The 17,059-nt window shown below is 41.7% G+C and overlaps 1 protein-coding gene across 7 annotated transcripts in view; it reads right to left on the bottom strand.

Annotated features, from left to right (window-relative positions):
- Window positions 1-827: 827 nt before the first annotated feature.
- Window positions 828-17,059, bottom strand: part of DCLK1 (doublecortin like kinase 1) — a 345,403-nt gene continuing 329,171 nt past the window's right edge. For 6 of the 7 annotated variants that reach the window (XM_086713595.1, XM_086713588.1, XM_086713585.1 and 3 more), the window contains one exon: window positions 828-6,518. In XM_086713595.1, coding sequence (XP_086569721.1) covers window positions 6,461-6,518 — 58 coding nt within the window. In that variant the 3' untranslated portion in view covers window positions 828-6,460. Of the gene's footprint in view, window positions 6,530-17,059 lie in introns of all 7 variants that reach the window. The other variant, XM_086713601.1, reaches the window with a different exon arrangement.

Below are 17,059 nucleotides of genomic sequence, written 5' to 3'. Positions count from 1 at the left end.
ATCAGGGCCCATTTTTCTGATAGCAGGTTTTTTTGAGGGGGTTCCATCCTCATAAAACAAGGTAATCGTCCTTAGGAAGCAATCACTTTAGCTATTGTTTTACAGCAGTTGCACAAAAAGCCCAGAAAGGACCCAGTGATTTCACTGCAGAGGAGCAAAAGGGAAAACAGTAGCCACCTTAGCAGCCTGTAGATGGCAGGGAAGGTGACTGCTAATTTTACAAGTGCTTGGAGATCATTCTGGCGCCTTCACAGGACACCAGGGAACCTGCAGTCACTTTTGCTGGCCGACTTCTCAATCTCCTAGCATTGAAAAACTAACATGGGAAAGAACTTTATTCCATTGTACAGTTTTGCGATTTTCGCTAAGGTCAATATTGCACATGGAATGCCTAATGGGAAACTGCTATAAAAATGGCAGCTAATTACAGGTTAGCGGATAAAACAACACTCTTCTCTGGAGAGCTTGTGCACGTAGGTTGAAGGATAAAATCGGGCTGAATGGTATTTGATTTCTTTGTGTTTATCCAAGTCACTGGCCCAGGCAGGAAGGTAATATATGAAAAGGGACATTTTTGAAATAGTTGTTTTTGAATTATGCCCATGAAATATACACTCTGCTGTGGGGGACATGTGGGAAAGCTACACTCTGACCGCATGACTAATTTTTAAAGCCTTGCATAGAGAGAATTCCCCCCAAGAACACAGCTGGGTTATTCCTTCGTGGACTGAATGTGTCAATTATGAATTGAACTAAAACGAAATTTTACTCCATTATGACAAAGGGAACTGAGGAGTGGACGCTGCAGCTAGGGCATTACATAGTAGTTCATACACCAAGTACTATTATTTTATTAACTTTAAGAACATGTTTTACATAAAAACAGGCAACATCAAAAAAGCTCAGTTGATAAATAAACATAATATATCACAGATGATTTCATTCCACATTAACCTACATTTATTAGCTTAAACTGAGAGATTAGGGAAAAAATTTGATCTCATTCCAGCTTTAATCACGGATACAAATCGTTTGAAAGTTATTTCATTAAGATTCTGAAAATCAAAGATTAACCTATGCCATCTGATCCATGCAGCAATTGATAAATTCAGTATTTTCAAAGGAAACATTGAATTTTTTTCTTGCACCAAATTGAAACCTTCCAGAAACTTGTTTAAACACATCAAGTACCTAGCCCACCTTTTTAGTATGCATGAGCAAAATACTATTTAATTTCACACTCAACTAATCCTTTAATAATTTTCTTTCAGCCAGAATGAAAAAGGCTATTATTAATTTCCTAATAAAATTAAAAAAAATAGTTATTGAGGATATGACTCTAACCTTGGACCAGTTTCAATTTCTTTTTATTTTTTTCTGAGCAGACATCAAAGATTAATGTCAATGGCAAGTGAGAAATTGTCCCTAGAGAACTATTCAAGGTCTTTTTCTTACCACATTCGATTGGACTGGAATGAATTGACATTATAGCATCTTTATCATCACTTTTAAAATCCTACTTTCTCTTAATACCGACAGTGAAGGCTTTTAGAACTATTATTTACTTTAAATTAATAAAGTATATCACAGACAAAAATATACAACTTTACATTAAAGCAACATTAAGGGTCTCCATTCAGCTGACCAAAAGAGAATGTTGAGGAAATTTACAGGTATGGTTTAATTATAGAGATCGCTTTTCCTTTAGGGAAAAAGAAGGAAACTAGGTTTCTCTCTTGTCTCCAAGGGCAAGATATTGCAAACCTCATGATCAAAACACCTGCCAGTTAGAAGCTCGATCACTGAAAAATGATCACCGCAGCTCCAGCGTTGAAGTCTATCAACAACAAAACCAAAGGGAGAGAACCCCCCCCAACTCTAACCCGAGGTATTCTAAGCCTCTACACTGAATTTCCTGTTTCCCACCAGTTTACGACCCTTAATGTTACTGGATGGATGGTTGCATATTTGAGATAATTAAAAAATAAAAGACTGGCTTAAAAGCACCTCCTCCTCAAGTATGTAATTACATACAAATTAAAGATTCCTTCTGACAGTCCTAGGAACCCCATTTGTTACTGTGTTATGTATAAGCACCATTGAGCCAATTTTAAAGCACATTTGCAGTAATCAAATGTTTAGTGTCTTCAAGTTTTGTTGATTTATTTGCCTTTAAACAACAAAAAAAGTGTAAAGTGTGTTAATTTATGCTCTTACCGTATCTGAACTGACAAAATGTTAATTTTGGAAGTGCTTTTAATCACTGTTTTCCCCCAACAGACAAGAATGGCTTCGTGATGATTAAATAAAGAAATCCATATCTCCAACAGAAGCATATATCTGACCCTCTATCACTCCATGCAAAGTAAGGGTCGGTCTGAGAGTATTTTCCCTAAACTCCTAATGGAAATGGCAGACAACACGCAGGAAAGGCTAACCTTTGAACAGACCAACTTCAAGTTTTTTAAAGGTCTTTGGACCAAAAAAAAAAAAAAAAAAAAAAATCATGTAGCAGTTTAAAAAATTAATTTACAAATTATAGAAAAGATGTTATCTACAGTATATGCCAGGTGACTCATTAATTTTTGTTTAAACCCACATCCAAATGAATCATTACATTAAAACTACCATCTTGGATCTTGGTGCTTTCCAAAATTCTGAACTTACAGTGAAGAAGGGGACACAACCCAATTTTTTGTTGTCATTGCCCCTTTCTGGGGGAGAATTAGGCAGAAAAGAGAAGGAAGCGAAACCTTCACTCTTTGGTGCAGGCCCTATACAGCAAACTTCAGCCTGGGGCACCTTTTTATGGTCAAATTAAAAACCTTTGAAAACAGAAGTTTATCATGGAAACGCTGACAGATCCTTACCCTGAGAAGGGCTAGCAGCAACACAGTAATATTAGGAAAGCTGTTCCTCAAGCACAATGGCACTTCAGCGTGGGGTACAGAGTTGTCTAATGGGTGCCATTGGTCAGCAAACGACCGTGATTTAATGTGCCTGAGCCTCGGTCGCACAGTAGCTCTGTGACCCTCTACGCTAAACCAATTTTTCTTTTCTTTTCTTTTCCAACTGAAATATGCCTCAAAGGGTAAAGGATTGCAATTTTAGCCTTCATTCGTGGATATATTGCCTTCTTTCAACAATATCTGACAGCCCTGTTAACCACCACCCATGGGGGTGCTGGGCATTGCGAGAAGGTCTCACTGAATACAAAACACCAAGTGTTTTCAGCAGTTTATTTGTATTTTTTTTCTCTGCTTATTTGAATATGCACCACGTGTAAGTTAGGTGAGGGCTACGGTAAAAACATTTTCAATGACTGAAATCTTACTTTTCCTGCTAATGATTTGAGCAAATCACGTATTCATTGATTATGATGAAGAAAATGATTTCTGCTACATTGTTGAGAAAAAATGTGTTCATCAATATGAACAGTTCTCATCTAACAGAGATGATTTACATGATGCAAGCCATGAAGAAGTTCTTTAATTCGTCTACTACCAAACTGAAAAGGTGAATCTAAAAATTCCCTTGAAGATACCATATGGTTGGTCATGTATCAATAAAGGAAAGACAGTCCCCATCACCAGGCCACCACCATAAGAGCTATATTAAATACTTAGGAAAAAAATATGGAAACACTGTGGCAATGATTAAATTGATAATTACAGAGATACACTGCCATAATGGTACATATATATTCTATGATAAAGTAAAATAAAAAATAAGATCAATTTGGTTATAGAAATTCCTTAAAGAACACCACCACTTAATTATTTCAAACTTGAACTATCCCAAGAATGTTGTGAAAAAAAGTAGAAAGCACTGGCTAAAAGCAAAGCAGTCTGGATACACCAATGTAATCAGCATGCCTTGTGCTTGTCTGTTAACCCTCTGAGTACATCTCTGACATTCAGAATCTCAATAGCTTAATGCCGAAGATTGCATTCCATCTGATTACTCAATATTTCTACTTGACAGGTCACATTCCACTGTTTATTCAGCATAAATCACTCAAATTCTACAGCGATGCGCTGGGATCCCCATGTTCAATGGGCCCTGCATTCCTCCAAGCTGCCGCTCTGCAGTGTGCCGGGAAACACTCCACAGCTTTGCAGGGTCCACGGTCCCCCTAGACTTGGATGGAAACAGGCCTGAGCCTTGCACTGTATGCTCTGTACGTGGAGGTTGTAGCAATATACGTAACTCCCATGGGAAAAACAGTAATTCAGAGAAAGAAACGAAAGTGACGGTCTATCGCAGGTAGGTCTCTGCCCATAGGATTCTTCATATTCACACATTTAAAGTTGAGGCCAACCTATACAGCTCCTCTTTAGGCTCAGGATAGTGCTTTGCTTTATAGGTCTAGAGAAAGCAGTAATTTCTGACCGGTTCAAGGTATTTTACTAATATGGTATCTACCTACACACCAACACCCTTCCTGGTATTCGGTCCTCCCCTCCCCCATCCCAAACCTAACCGACTTGTGCTACTTTGCGACGAGTACGCTACCATTCCAGAACTCTCTCAAACGGGGGTGGGGATTCTCAATAAATAATCTACTGTTTACATGTCAGGACAACGCAGACCAAAGAGATAAACCAAAATGTGGAAGAGCAAAAAATTGGGGACGCTCTGTTGCAAAAGTTATGACATGTTGTGGTTTTAAAATATATATTAATACAGACCATACTTTATGAGTTGAAGAGTGAAAAGCAGCAATTGAAGACCAATGTCTATTTGAAAATAAAGAACTGACTCTACAAGTTTCAAGACTTTCAGATACTGAAGTATATTCAAAACAGAGACAATAAGTTGCCAATTTCATGAGCCATCACTCACTGGTTGTCTCCTGGATCACACTGCTGAGCAAACCTTAGCAGGACATTTGAGCTGGATCCCTGTCTCCAAGACACCGTGGCTAGCCTCTTCTCTAAGCACTGCAGTGACACACTGGAAGCCGCAGGTCCCCATTCTGAAATGGGACACATTCCAGAAGAAACTCATGGGGGATACAGGGCTGGGTTTTGAGAAAGGTTTGGTAACAGGAGTGAAAACGCAGGTCTCAGACAGGACTTGGCCCAAAGGGAGAAAAACATGTCTCTGTAGACAGCTAAAGACAGTGGGATTAAAATGTCATCTTGGGGAACAGCAGTTTTATTCTCAGGGGTACCTTGTAGGTCCTCATCCTGTTCTTCCTGGGAGGCTGTACTTAGGTAACCTAAAGGTGCACATGGAATTCTGCTACCAATGGGTTGATTTCTTAAAGCCCATTTTTAGAACATTCTGGATTGTGTTTTCTCCTTGGCCACCTTGCAAAGCACCTGCCTCTAGTATCCCTGTGCCCCCGGACTCCTGTGTATGGATTTCATACTCTACACGGATTTCACAATGAAGACTGCAGTGTGTGAAAAGCAGGTAAGAAAAAGAACAGGATCTTGTTTCCTCTTTCTGTCTGAAACCCCAGCCCTATAGAGCACCTGGCAATTTATTGCTCTTTCCCACCAGTTGTTTTTATTCCTATAGATGTCTCATCCTGAGCGGGCAGACCCTCATTCACCAAGCACAAGACGAGATATGGTGACTTCCGAGGGTCTGTGCTGGAACTAGCAGCAGCTGATGTGGAAGCAGCATTTCTGGGGCATCATCAGGCCGACTTCACACGGAGAGAATTTGGGGGAAGGGGGCGCCATCTAGTTCCTGGGGTCAGGCTGTTTTGTCTCAGACCCAACTGCCTCCGCTTGGGATGCAGGGCTCACGGCAGCTGACAGTCATCCCTCAAGTGAAAAAAGTCCCTTTCATCATGGGATCGTGAAAGAGAGGTCTTCTGTCTAAGTTATAAGCCTGCTATATTCTAAACCCACAAAAAACGACAAGCAAGATATCATTCGAGATGTCCTTCTCGTCTGGACATCTCAGCATCTAATAACATCCCTTGATCTGCAGCAAAATCAAGAAACACGTGTGTACACATCCAGAGGCCTGAAAATTTCCCCAGGGGTTCTCCGTCAAATCCTATGCACTCAGAGGGTTAACATGTGCTATATTACATACTGCAGATCCTAGTTTGACTGATGAACACATTCATTGCTTCTATGTTTAAAAAAGTTGCAGATTAGCCTTAACCCTTTGAGGACCCTATTAGCAGCAAGGTGCCATCTTCGCAAACGACGTGTGGTCATCTCATTGAGCCAAGAGAAATCGCTACAACGATACCAGAAAACACGCTTTCTGTTCTGCCATTCAAGCATTGCGTGCTAGATAGATCAGATGAAACCGTTTTACATAAATTTGGAAAAAAATCTCAGAGTCTCAAAGGGTTAAGCTAGGACTTCGGTCAAAGGGTCTTCTTAAAAGGGCGAGTTTGGGGAGCGAACAGTCTCGGATGAGCTTGGGGAGTAGTCTTCCGATTCCGAGTTGAGTTCGGGTGGAGCTGGCTGGGCCTTGTACCGGCTCTTCACATCCTGGTTGCGTCTTCGTCGGAAAACCTGCCTCTCCTTATCAAGAGCGGTGGTCTAGCAGGGGCATAAAATGAGAAAGAGGACAATTAGGCTGAAGGAAGTGGCTAAAGAAACACTTTCTGGAACTTGGTGAGGTCAGAAAAAGATGCTGGCCAGCTTAACTGTTCCACTGTGGCTCGCTTTGGCTGCCAAGAGCCACCACGGCCGGGGAGCTCTCTGCTCCCCGCAAATGCAGCTCCTTAGAGCGCCTGGTCATGACATGGGGAGGCACAGGCAGGATGGGTGATGTCGTGGGTTCAACCTCTTCCCAGCCCTACCCAGCCTTCCCTAGCTCCACATCTATTCCCCTTGGTGGCTCCCAGGCGGGCTAGAGCGCCCCTGGGAAATAGGAGCCCCAGGCCCGTGTGTCTGACAAGGGAGGACGCCAGGCGTGCCTCATTCATCAACATTCAGCTCAGGGCGGCTGTATGATAAAGATGAAAGGTGATGAAGTTGTCAGACATGGAAACAGAGCCACGAGCTCATCCTGTTATTTTAGCACCTCCTCATTCTAAATTATCTTATTATCTGTTGATGAGGGAGTGTGGCTGAATCTCTGGGAAGGACTGGTTTCATTTTAATGAAACCGATGCCTGAAATGGAGACCTGCTTTGAGTGCAATTAAACCAAATGGAAACCCTCCCGTGGATTTAACTTTACAAAGTTCATTTTCATTGCAGTATGTGGTAATTTATGAAACAGAGATTCGATTTTGTAGGTATTCCAATTCCGGGTCTCTATGCCTCGTTTTCCTGATGAAACCTCAGATGATCTCCAGGATGTGCTACCCAGCCGCAGCTCTGGAAGTTATTATGACATCAGAATTGGGAACGCATGACTTCATTACAGATTTAAAGGGTGTGGGGAGGAACGGGGTCATTACAGAGAAACCTTACACAGAGAGCAGAAGAGTAGGTACAAAGCCTGAAGAAAAATATAGACGACATATAAAAGTTGAAGGCGTCCTGGTTTGAAAGTCTCTCTTTAAAAGGATGTAGCCTGGAGGTTATTCTGCTTTTAAGAGATTACTTTTCCTCTGTAGGGATATGTACCACCATTTTTTCCTCTTGAAAATTTACTGTTAGCTTCTTCAAAGAACAGAGATAAATTTATAGCCAGCCTGGTTCTGAGAACAAAGTGAAAACTAAGCCCCTCATACAATTGCGGTGCAGCATTAGAGCAATCTTAGATCTAAAATAGGGCAATCAAAGTTCCAAAATGAAGTAATAAAGAGCAAAAGAGTGCCAGTGTGTAGGAACCAGTACAGTAAATGGCTTTGTTAGGCTGAACTGCTCTGCTTTAAAAACTACCCACATACTGAAGAGCAGTGTTACAAATCAATGAGGAAGATAAACCTGAATAATTCACTTCTCCTTTCACTAGATCGTTAACACAATGATTCAATAACTGGTTTGTTGAAACATCCACCTTTGATTCCTTTACTTGCAGAGTTTTTAAGGATATATATATATATATATATATATATATATATATATATATAGTTTTTGGTCTTCTACCCACCGACTTTATGATATTTTCAGCATCATAAACCCAAATTCCTAACTTTATTTAAAACATGGTAAAGTTACGACACATGGTATTTTGCTTTCAAAGCAAACTGAAAATGTTCTGTTTGTGTAGATTTGAATGTTTGTAAAAAAAAATAGACGTCTATTTAGTCTGACTTACATAAAAACCATTCTGTAGTTAATCCAAGAGGAATATAAACTCTCCTCTTGGTCATAAAAAATATTTCTATTCCTACCTTCTTGAGAAAGAAAAAGTCATTGGCATTGGACTACATACTGACTGGTGGACTGAGACTTTCTGGTGTGGAGACGAAAAGCACATTGGGATTGTAGTCAGGAATTTTGAGTCCTGCTCTGTCCATCACTGGCTGTGTAAACGATTTACTCAGTTCTTAGTTAAGTAAGGAACCGTAATAATCCCTTCTCGCTCGCCCAGAATTGCCCTAGGTAAGATGTGCAAATGCTTTTTAAATGGCTGAGATGCTCTGAAATGAAGGCTTTCCCCCAGACCCCTCTTACAATTTTAAAATTAAGTAACTGCAGGTCAGAGAAAAACATTCAAAACCAAGCTCCCATCAGAACTCATCTCAGGGCACTCTCCCTTCCTTCTTCCTTTCATCGGCACCTTCTCCCTATGTATTTCATCTCCTCATAATCTACTCAATTACTCCAAATCATGCCCTCGGCTGCAGTCACTGAAATGGGCCATTTCTCCATGAATCCTGCAAGTCAGTCTGTGCAGAGGCTGGTGGCACTCAATGTTGAGCCTGTGCTTGGATGATCCCACTCCCTTTATTCTCACTTGCGTTTCTCCAGATCCTTTCAAGGGCAGCCATATTCTCTCCCTTACTCGTCGTTCTGCCTGGAGAACCCTTGCCCTGGCCCCTTTAAAACCGGTCAGGTCTCGCCACTCCTGCCACTTTCTCTAGTTAGCAACCTTCTAAATGTTTGCCCTGGTAGATGAACCCTGGTGCTCAAATGCTCCCATGCTTTTAGTTGCGCCACTAACCAGGAACTTCAGAGCAGTTCTTTCTAGAAATCTATCATGTCATGATCACATGTCACGGGATAAAGGTGGGATGGTTGTTTCTGTTGGATTCATAGACTCTTAGAATGGAAAGAGAATTCATAAAGCGGTCTTTGTCCAATGCTTTGCCTTTATAAGCAGGGAAACTGAAGCCCAGGCATGTGGAGAGACTTGCCTGAATCGCATCACTAACTAGGAACAGCACTCAGTTCTCCCAGTGCAGAAGGAGGAGAAAGAAAACTCTTCCCATTTACTCTGAAGTCTGTTGAAACAGAATGAAATGGAGCCACCACGTGCCAGTAGCTCACGCGTTCTTTGTTCCCAACCAGAATGAGCTGGGGAGAAAACACTGACCACAAGCAGCATCAAAGGGCTAAAAACCAGGGCTTTCCCATGCTGATTGGCCTGACAAGCCCTCTGTTTCAGGGACAGCGAGCATGTACAATCCCACTCCGGGCCTGTAAACCCCTAGGGAGGCTTGTATCTGATGACACAAAGGCAGTTTCCTACCCACCCACGTCCTTGTAATATTCTCAAGGCCTACACAACTAATGACTGGGGTTCCCAAACAACTTGCTCTCAAAGATGCTCCAGATGGGGGTGACTGTCTTTAGGCCTCGCTTCCCTGGGTTCCTGCTCACTCTGCTTCCAGCTCCATGACTGTGGTTCATTTTACTAACATCCTCCTTGTCTGTGTTCCATGAAGCCTAAGTTTTGCTATTGCTGTGCACCCTGCCTATATCACAATCGCCTCTAATTCACGGTCTTCCCTGCCACACTGTAGACTCTTTGGAAGGCAAGATCAAGTCTTGGGCATCCTCTCTGTGTTCTCCACAGTTCACAGCACACAATAGACACTCTGCAAATATTGCAGCTTTTGAAATATGGGAAAGCACAACAGAGGTCACATTATTTCCCCTGTTAAGCACCCAGCCCCCGTCCATCCTGCACATAGCTGACAGGTCAATTATCCCCAGGTCCGATTTATTTATAATTCCTCATAAAGCCCAACTTCTCGTCCTAACATTCACGATGTGTTTACAGGACACACTTCCAGGGTCTCATTCTTGTAATTACTCAGTTACCTGCAGACTTACTGTTCTCCATTAGCGGACACTTGATTTTCTTGCACAGCTTCCATTTACTCTGTTTACGGTTAACCATACCTCAGTTTCCCTTTCGATGTGCCCTGCTCCTGTACTGTGTGGTTCCAGTGAAGATGACCATAGTCCCATCTTTGAAAGTGGGGCAAGGATGGGCTTGTGACCCAGGAGCAACCATGAGCCTAGTGCGCTGCCCAGCATCCACAACTGGTTCAGCAGGGCTACCCAAGCCAGTTAATAGGACGCAAGGAGGTTTTCACTGGAATTTCACATTTGTAATGAATCCCAATTGTGGAAGGATGGTGGGCTTGGAGCTGCTTCCTACCTCCTAGTACCATGTGAAGCTCCAGTCTAAAGGCAACATAGGGAGGCAGAGTGGAAGGATGGAAAGAAACCATGCCATGGCTGAGTGCTGAATCCATCCATCACTGAAGCCAGACCCAACCTTGGAACCTTTCAGATTAGATGAAATAATAAATTTCTTTTTTTGTTTAAGCCAGTTTGGTTTGGGTATTAGTCACCTGCAATCAAAGAAGTCCTAACTGATGTATCTCTGAGTACGCCTCAATCATTCTTGCCCTATATCTTGGCTCAAGTGCTCACCTATCTGACATTACTTCTCCTCCTTCCTGTCCACTCAAATTTATCCATGTTCCGAGATTTGATCAAACTCAAATCTCGATGGTAGAATCTGAAACTTCTTTGCATTTTCCAGAATGCCTAGCGACTGTGGCACATATATTAGAAACATATTAAATATTTCTCAATTAATAGGGGATTAAACTATTTTAGATGATTATGTGCCTTCTGAATAACAACCAAAAAAAATGGAACTCTATAATACAAAAGCAACTCTATAATACAAAAGAATAAGAACTTAAAAGCATCACAAGTTAATATTTAAGGATACGGCATGATCAAATGGTTATGTCACATAAAGTTAATATTCTCTTACACTCATATCATCATCTACTCAACAACCACTTATTGCAAAATTCTCGTCATGGTAAACTGATGGTAAAACATGGTGAACTGTCATCTATCATAGCTTTAGAATTTTAATTGTGGCTATAAAATGAACTTGCCTCTAAAGTATATGTAGTCTGGGGCACCTATGTGGCTCAGTCAGTTAAGTGTCCCACTCTTGATTTCAGCCCAGGTCATGATCTCATGGTTCATGAGATCAGTTCATGAAATCAAGCCCGGCATCAGGCTCAGCAAAGAGCCTGCTTGGGAATGTCCCTCTCCCTCTCTCTCTCTGCCCCTCCCCTGCTCACCCGCTCTCTCTCAAAATAAATAAATAAATAAACTTAAAAATATATAGTATGACAGTTCAAATTTTACACTCGAATTCTGTAGACTCCATTTGTAGTACAAAACAGATGAATTCACCAAGATAACAGAACAATGTGCTATTCCATAATTTTAAAAAGTTATTGCTACACAATATATATTCAATCCAACTGCCAGTTTATTTCTCCCCCCAAAAAGCATTCAAAACACCACTTTTCCCCTTAAGTGCTGCATCACAAATTTAAATTCTGGTCCCTTTCAATGATTTCTGGCAGGCTGCTTTCCTCTTTATCAATTACCAAAATTCCCAGTATCAAGCAAATAGGGTCTCTCCTTAATGCCTGTCTTTGTAAGGGAAGTTTGTCCTCATGTAGAGCCTGGACGTTCCATTAAAACTTAAGACTTCCTAACAGATTTATTATTCTATTAGTTATTTTGCTCAGTTTGTAGGTTTGTTAGAACCGACATGAACGGCCTTGCAGTAGAATTCCCAAGTGTCTCCTCAGTAAGTTATCACTTTGTTAAGAACTCATAAGAGAATCTGAAGCCTGCATTATCACATTTTGGTGCTAATTACCACAGGTTAGAGGTGAGCAAGAAATCTCTTGAGATTCTGGAGTTGACCGGTAGTAACCAAATATGAAGCTCTAATCTAGTTACTTAAAATATGTACCAAATAACAACTGCTATCCTGTGTACTGAGTTACAGCTAAATAATAGCGTACTGGGGGATCCTGGCAAACAGTACACATAGATGACCATATAAAATGATAAGGAGAAACTAATATAAACCTGTCCTACACAGAAGAAACACTACCTCAGACTGTAAGTTCTTGATTATCACAGTGTCCTTGGGAGCTGCTGGATCAAGTGTGAAAACTAAGGAATGGTAAAACAATGCCAGCGACCTCAACAATTCAGGTGGCTATACACCCAGTAGTTGGAAATCTTGGAGAAATTAACATCCATCAGATTTTGGTGTCTGGTGCAATACCAAGTATGCATGAATAAAAGACAGCGCTTGCCTATTACTGAAGAAATATATTCCAACAATAGACAGAGCTAATGAACTCAGCCACTGGCCTCTTCTGTTACAATGAAACAATACTATCCCCCTCATAGCACTCAGATATTTTAAATCTTTATTTTTGACGTTACTTTTGGGAATCAGCATAAATATAGAGGCCATATCCATCTAGCATATCAATGAAACGTTGAAGGGAAAATATAGCATGGAGGAGGAAAGTCAGGAATGGATCAAGAATATGAACCAGATCATTAGCTTTGTTTTTGCCAGTCTGCATCACCCGCATCTCTGTAATGTTTGTCTTGTAGGGTAGCTTTAGCTTAATCCGCTTGGAAGCAGCAATTGGGGTAAGTCAGGAGAGCTAGCTTTTTGTCCTAGCTTGGCTAATTATGTGTCCTTGGACATGTTTCTTAACCACATTGAGGCCCATAGATGGAAGGGGAGATACAGTGCATGATCCCTAGGGAAACTTTCACCTATGAAATACTATGAATATGCTTAATATCACCATCAATCTACTCTAATGGCTTATGTTTTTCTCTTAGCAAACAATAGGCTTTGCAGTCTATGGATCAAAAATAATTCTGTTCTGCAACACGGGCAGGACTTGCAAGAGATGAACCTCATTTAAGTTGTGAGGCAATGTTTTGTGTCATGGCATAATTATTGGATTTAAGTAACAGCATTTTTCAGAGGCAAACGTTGACTGATTTTCCGTTTTTGCTTTTCTTAATTTATTGCTAGCCATCACAAGTAGTCTTCATTTCATTAATAAAAGAACATTATTGTGCATTTTGCCTTTTAGCCCATCCATTATTCATACTACCAAGGAGACTAAACTGAGGATGCAGCTGTTGGGGCATTAATCTCAGGAACCCTTTCCCTTGCTCGCCCTCACTCTGTAGGGACTGAGCTACGATTTGCTCGCCACTTTGGACATGTTTTGCTTGCTAGTAAGATTAAACTGGCAAATCGATTGAGATAGTCACCTTCCTCGTTTCATTCGGCTTTCTGTCATGCTTATTATGATTCTGTTTTGTTCTGCTTTCATATCCGTTTGGGGTCTCGCCAGGCGCCGCCCCAGATCTGGATATATGACACGGTATTGCCCTATTGAAATGGCAAAAGGTTGCCTCATGGAATGAAACCTAGTAGCCTTCTAAGCTACTTCCTAGGTGTGACTCTTCAGTGTTACTTCCTTCCTGCCCCAGGCAGAACTGCCCGGATGCTTCTCCACCACCTTTCTTAAACACAGGCTCCTCTTGCTGGTCTGTTCTTAGTGGAATCCCAAATTGTCCCTGCTCTCTAGAATGGGTTTCTGATGGCCTCTCACTGGAGGGTTAAAATTATAGCCACTTGCTGAGCTCAGGCTTCTAGAGGACAAAATCCATGTGCTCCCTCTGCCCTACAGACCCTGATTTTCTCATAAGAGAAGCTAAACTGATCTGCCGTCTTGTTTTCCCTTCATCATACTAGTAACCCAAAGCACAACCACAGCCATAATTAACCTTAAGAAAACCTATGGAAATGTAGAACTTACTAAGCAGGTAAGTTATGGGTATTTCTTTTTACTACAAAACAACTTTTTAGCTTTACTGAAAGACTTCCTCTCAGGTTGCTATAAATGGAATGCTATCCTAGAGCATCTCATACGTAATTTAATTGTCCAAACTTTAATATACTCCAAATCCTTCAAAAACATGTTTATTCTCAAAATTAAGGTTCTTCTATATAAATGGTCCTTTTGTTATACAGTTCAATCATTTATTCATTGATTTAACAGACATTTATTGAGGGCCTACTATGTGCCAGACATTCCAGTAGGTGGTAGAGATACAGTTTTTAACAACCCCACCAGATGGTACCTTTTAACTTAGAAATATTGTCCCCCTAGGATGGGAGTGAAACAACTTTTTATGGAAAGGCCGAAGAGTTAATATTTCAGCCTCTGCAGGCCATACGATTCTTTGACCCAAGTATTCAACTCTACCACTGTATGGCAAACAGAGCCATAGACAATTTATAAATGAATGTGTGTGGCCTTGTTCCAATAAGACTTTCTTTACAAAAATAGGCAGTGGGCTAGACTTGGCCCAATGGCTGTAGTGTGCCAATCTCTGCCCCGGAGAGTAACATTTAAAACTTATACTTCATGAGGATTTTTGGCAACAGAGTACTTTAAGTATCACTTAATGCCACAAATGCTCATGAATAATATAAGTTACTCGGCAGTCTATCCCAATCAGAGCATCAAAAATGCTCATGGTTCTACTTTAATAGTGGATGCTTTGATCTGCAGCGAGATCGGTTTTCTCAGGCAGATCTGTCTGCTATGTTGAGTGCAAGATATTCTCCTGGAAATGAGAGGAACCCTGTGAAGCAATGTTTTCTGAGTTCCTCCTTTGGGCAGGGGTCTGTGAAGGCACATTAGCACAGGCAGCTCATACAATCCTGGCCACAGGTTTGGGAGGTTGGTAATACTCTTCACATGTTTACAGATGGGGAAATTGAAAATCAGAGAAAAACGTGGAACGTGCCTAAGGTCACACTGCGGGAAGTGCTGTGGGCTGGATCCCAAACCAGTCCTTCCCAACAGCAAAGTCATCAACTCTCTACACGCTGTGCTGCCAATCTCTAACCAAGTTCATTACATCTCAATTTTCAGGACTTTTTGGTTTCTCTAAGTGTCAAGTGGCTTGCATGTATTTGAGAATTGTCTGGCTTCAGCAGATGGACATTTACGCTCTTTCTTAATAGAATAACAGTGTGTCAATACTTATGGATTAAGTTCTTCATGACTATTCTTCCTACATACTTACACCAAATAAAATCTATATCGTATCAGCAAACATCACTGGGGAACATCTGGAGTCAAAGGATGGCAGGAATAAATACGTAGGAGAGTGTAGATTTTTTTTTTTTATCAAAAAGAGGAAAAGAGATTCTGAAGCAAGGTCAAAAATAAATATGATATTTTCGATCAATACTGAACAATCGAGGATGTCAAGAGAAGTTTAAAATCTCACTTCACCTTATACCCAATCAGTAAGTCTTGGGATGCCATGACAACTTCTCATTTTAATACTAAGTATGTTATATTTCTAAAGACAGAGAGATATTGTTGACCTCCTCTCTTAGGGGGCCTCTGAAAATAAAAAGACAAAATCTCAAACAGTGAGCACCCTGTTGGACTCGGCGAAATAACACGTATGTCTCATGCTTCCTGTGTTTGAATACCATTGGTGGGCCTACAGTCCTGCCCATCTTTTGAGCGTCTCGGCTTCACTTTTTAACATCCAGGTACAGTTGCAAAACCAAACCTCCTACTTCCCTGATCCTTTTCTCTGTCATCACAGCTTGGGTGGTTTGAAGTTTAAATCTATGCCTTCCCTACATGTTAAACCCTCGGTTACAGAGTCTCAGGACTGGCGTGGAGTAGGGTGGTTAGTCCCTTGCTGGAACGGAGGCGTCTGCTCCTCCTTCTGCCAGTGCTCTGACACTCACTGGGGAGCACTCTCTCCACAGTGGAGGAAGGCCAAGGCAACTCGCAGAGAAACAACCTGCAATGCATGGAACTTGCGGTGGGCATTTGGCTGCTGGCGGAGGCTGGCCTGGGAGCCCTTCAGACACCATGCTGGGGTCTCCTCTCTGGCTTTCATGGGAACTCTTCTTTCAAACCTACACCAAGCAAGATGCATTTAACTGACCTCATTCCTTTTAAGAGCCGAGCATGACAGCATTTAATAGCCTTGCAAAGACTGCGCTTGGCTGCCACCGCTCTGCCTCATTACTCACTGTTTCAGGATGGTGCTTGAATCCAATATGCACATTTTAGTCACGTCATGCCTGGGAACTCAACCACCCTTTTGTCCTAGCTCACCTCCGCATTTTATCTTATCTAGCATTTTCAGCTTACGTCTTGTTTGGATATTTGTTCTGTTTAATCGGGTTACCACGTTCTGGCTGTTGCCTTGTTCTGCGTGTGGAAGATGCAGGATTCTTCTCCGTGTGTTGTTGGCCATAGCACCTGCCACAGTGACAGCTTCACTTGAGAGAGGCACAGAATGTGTATGACCACATCCCCCTTGGATAAGGACGCATTTTCAGGAGGGGACAATGTAACGAGATGTAAGTGGTTTCCAGCGGCTCACGGTAAGGCCATGAGGGAGTGGAATGGCCTCAACGGCTCATTCCTCGGGGAGTGTCCCCCCTGGACTCAAGGTGACAGGACCAAGGACTCCTGGGAAAATGGGCCAAGGAGGACACTGCTCCCCTGGTTACAGCTTGGAAGCAGCTCCCCCATTAAGAAGCAAGAGAATGAAGGAGAGAAAGAGGAAAGCGGACCCCCGCCATTTCTCTACCATCACCAAAAAGCCTATTACAAAGGACATGACAATTCTGGGCACCCCGAAGAGATGCTTTTTCCAGCCCATGCCCTGATGCGAGCTGCTTTACAAAAAAGCAACCCCTACTCCCAAGTGTTATGCTCAGAGAAGTGAAAACAGCCATGAGCACTTGTAAACACAACAATTGGGAGCGGGGATGTTTGCCTCTAATGATTGTTTATGTTGGAAGTT

This window comes from Puma concolor, chromosome A1 (assembly GCF_028749965.1).
Source record: "Puma concolor isolate L17-30 chromosome A1, mPumCon1.1.hap2, whole genome shotgun sequence".
Classification (NCBI taxonomy): Eukaryota; Metazoa; Chordata; class Mammalia; order Carnivora; family Felidae; genus Puma; species Puma concolor.
Note: the sequence above shows the minus strand (reverse complement) of the source record. Positions and strands in the feature narration are given on the sequence as shown.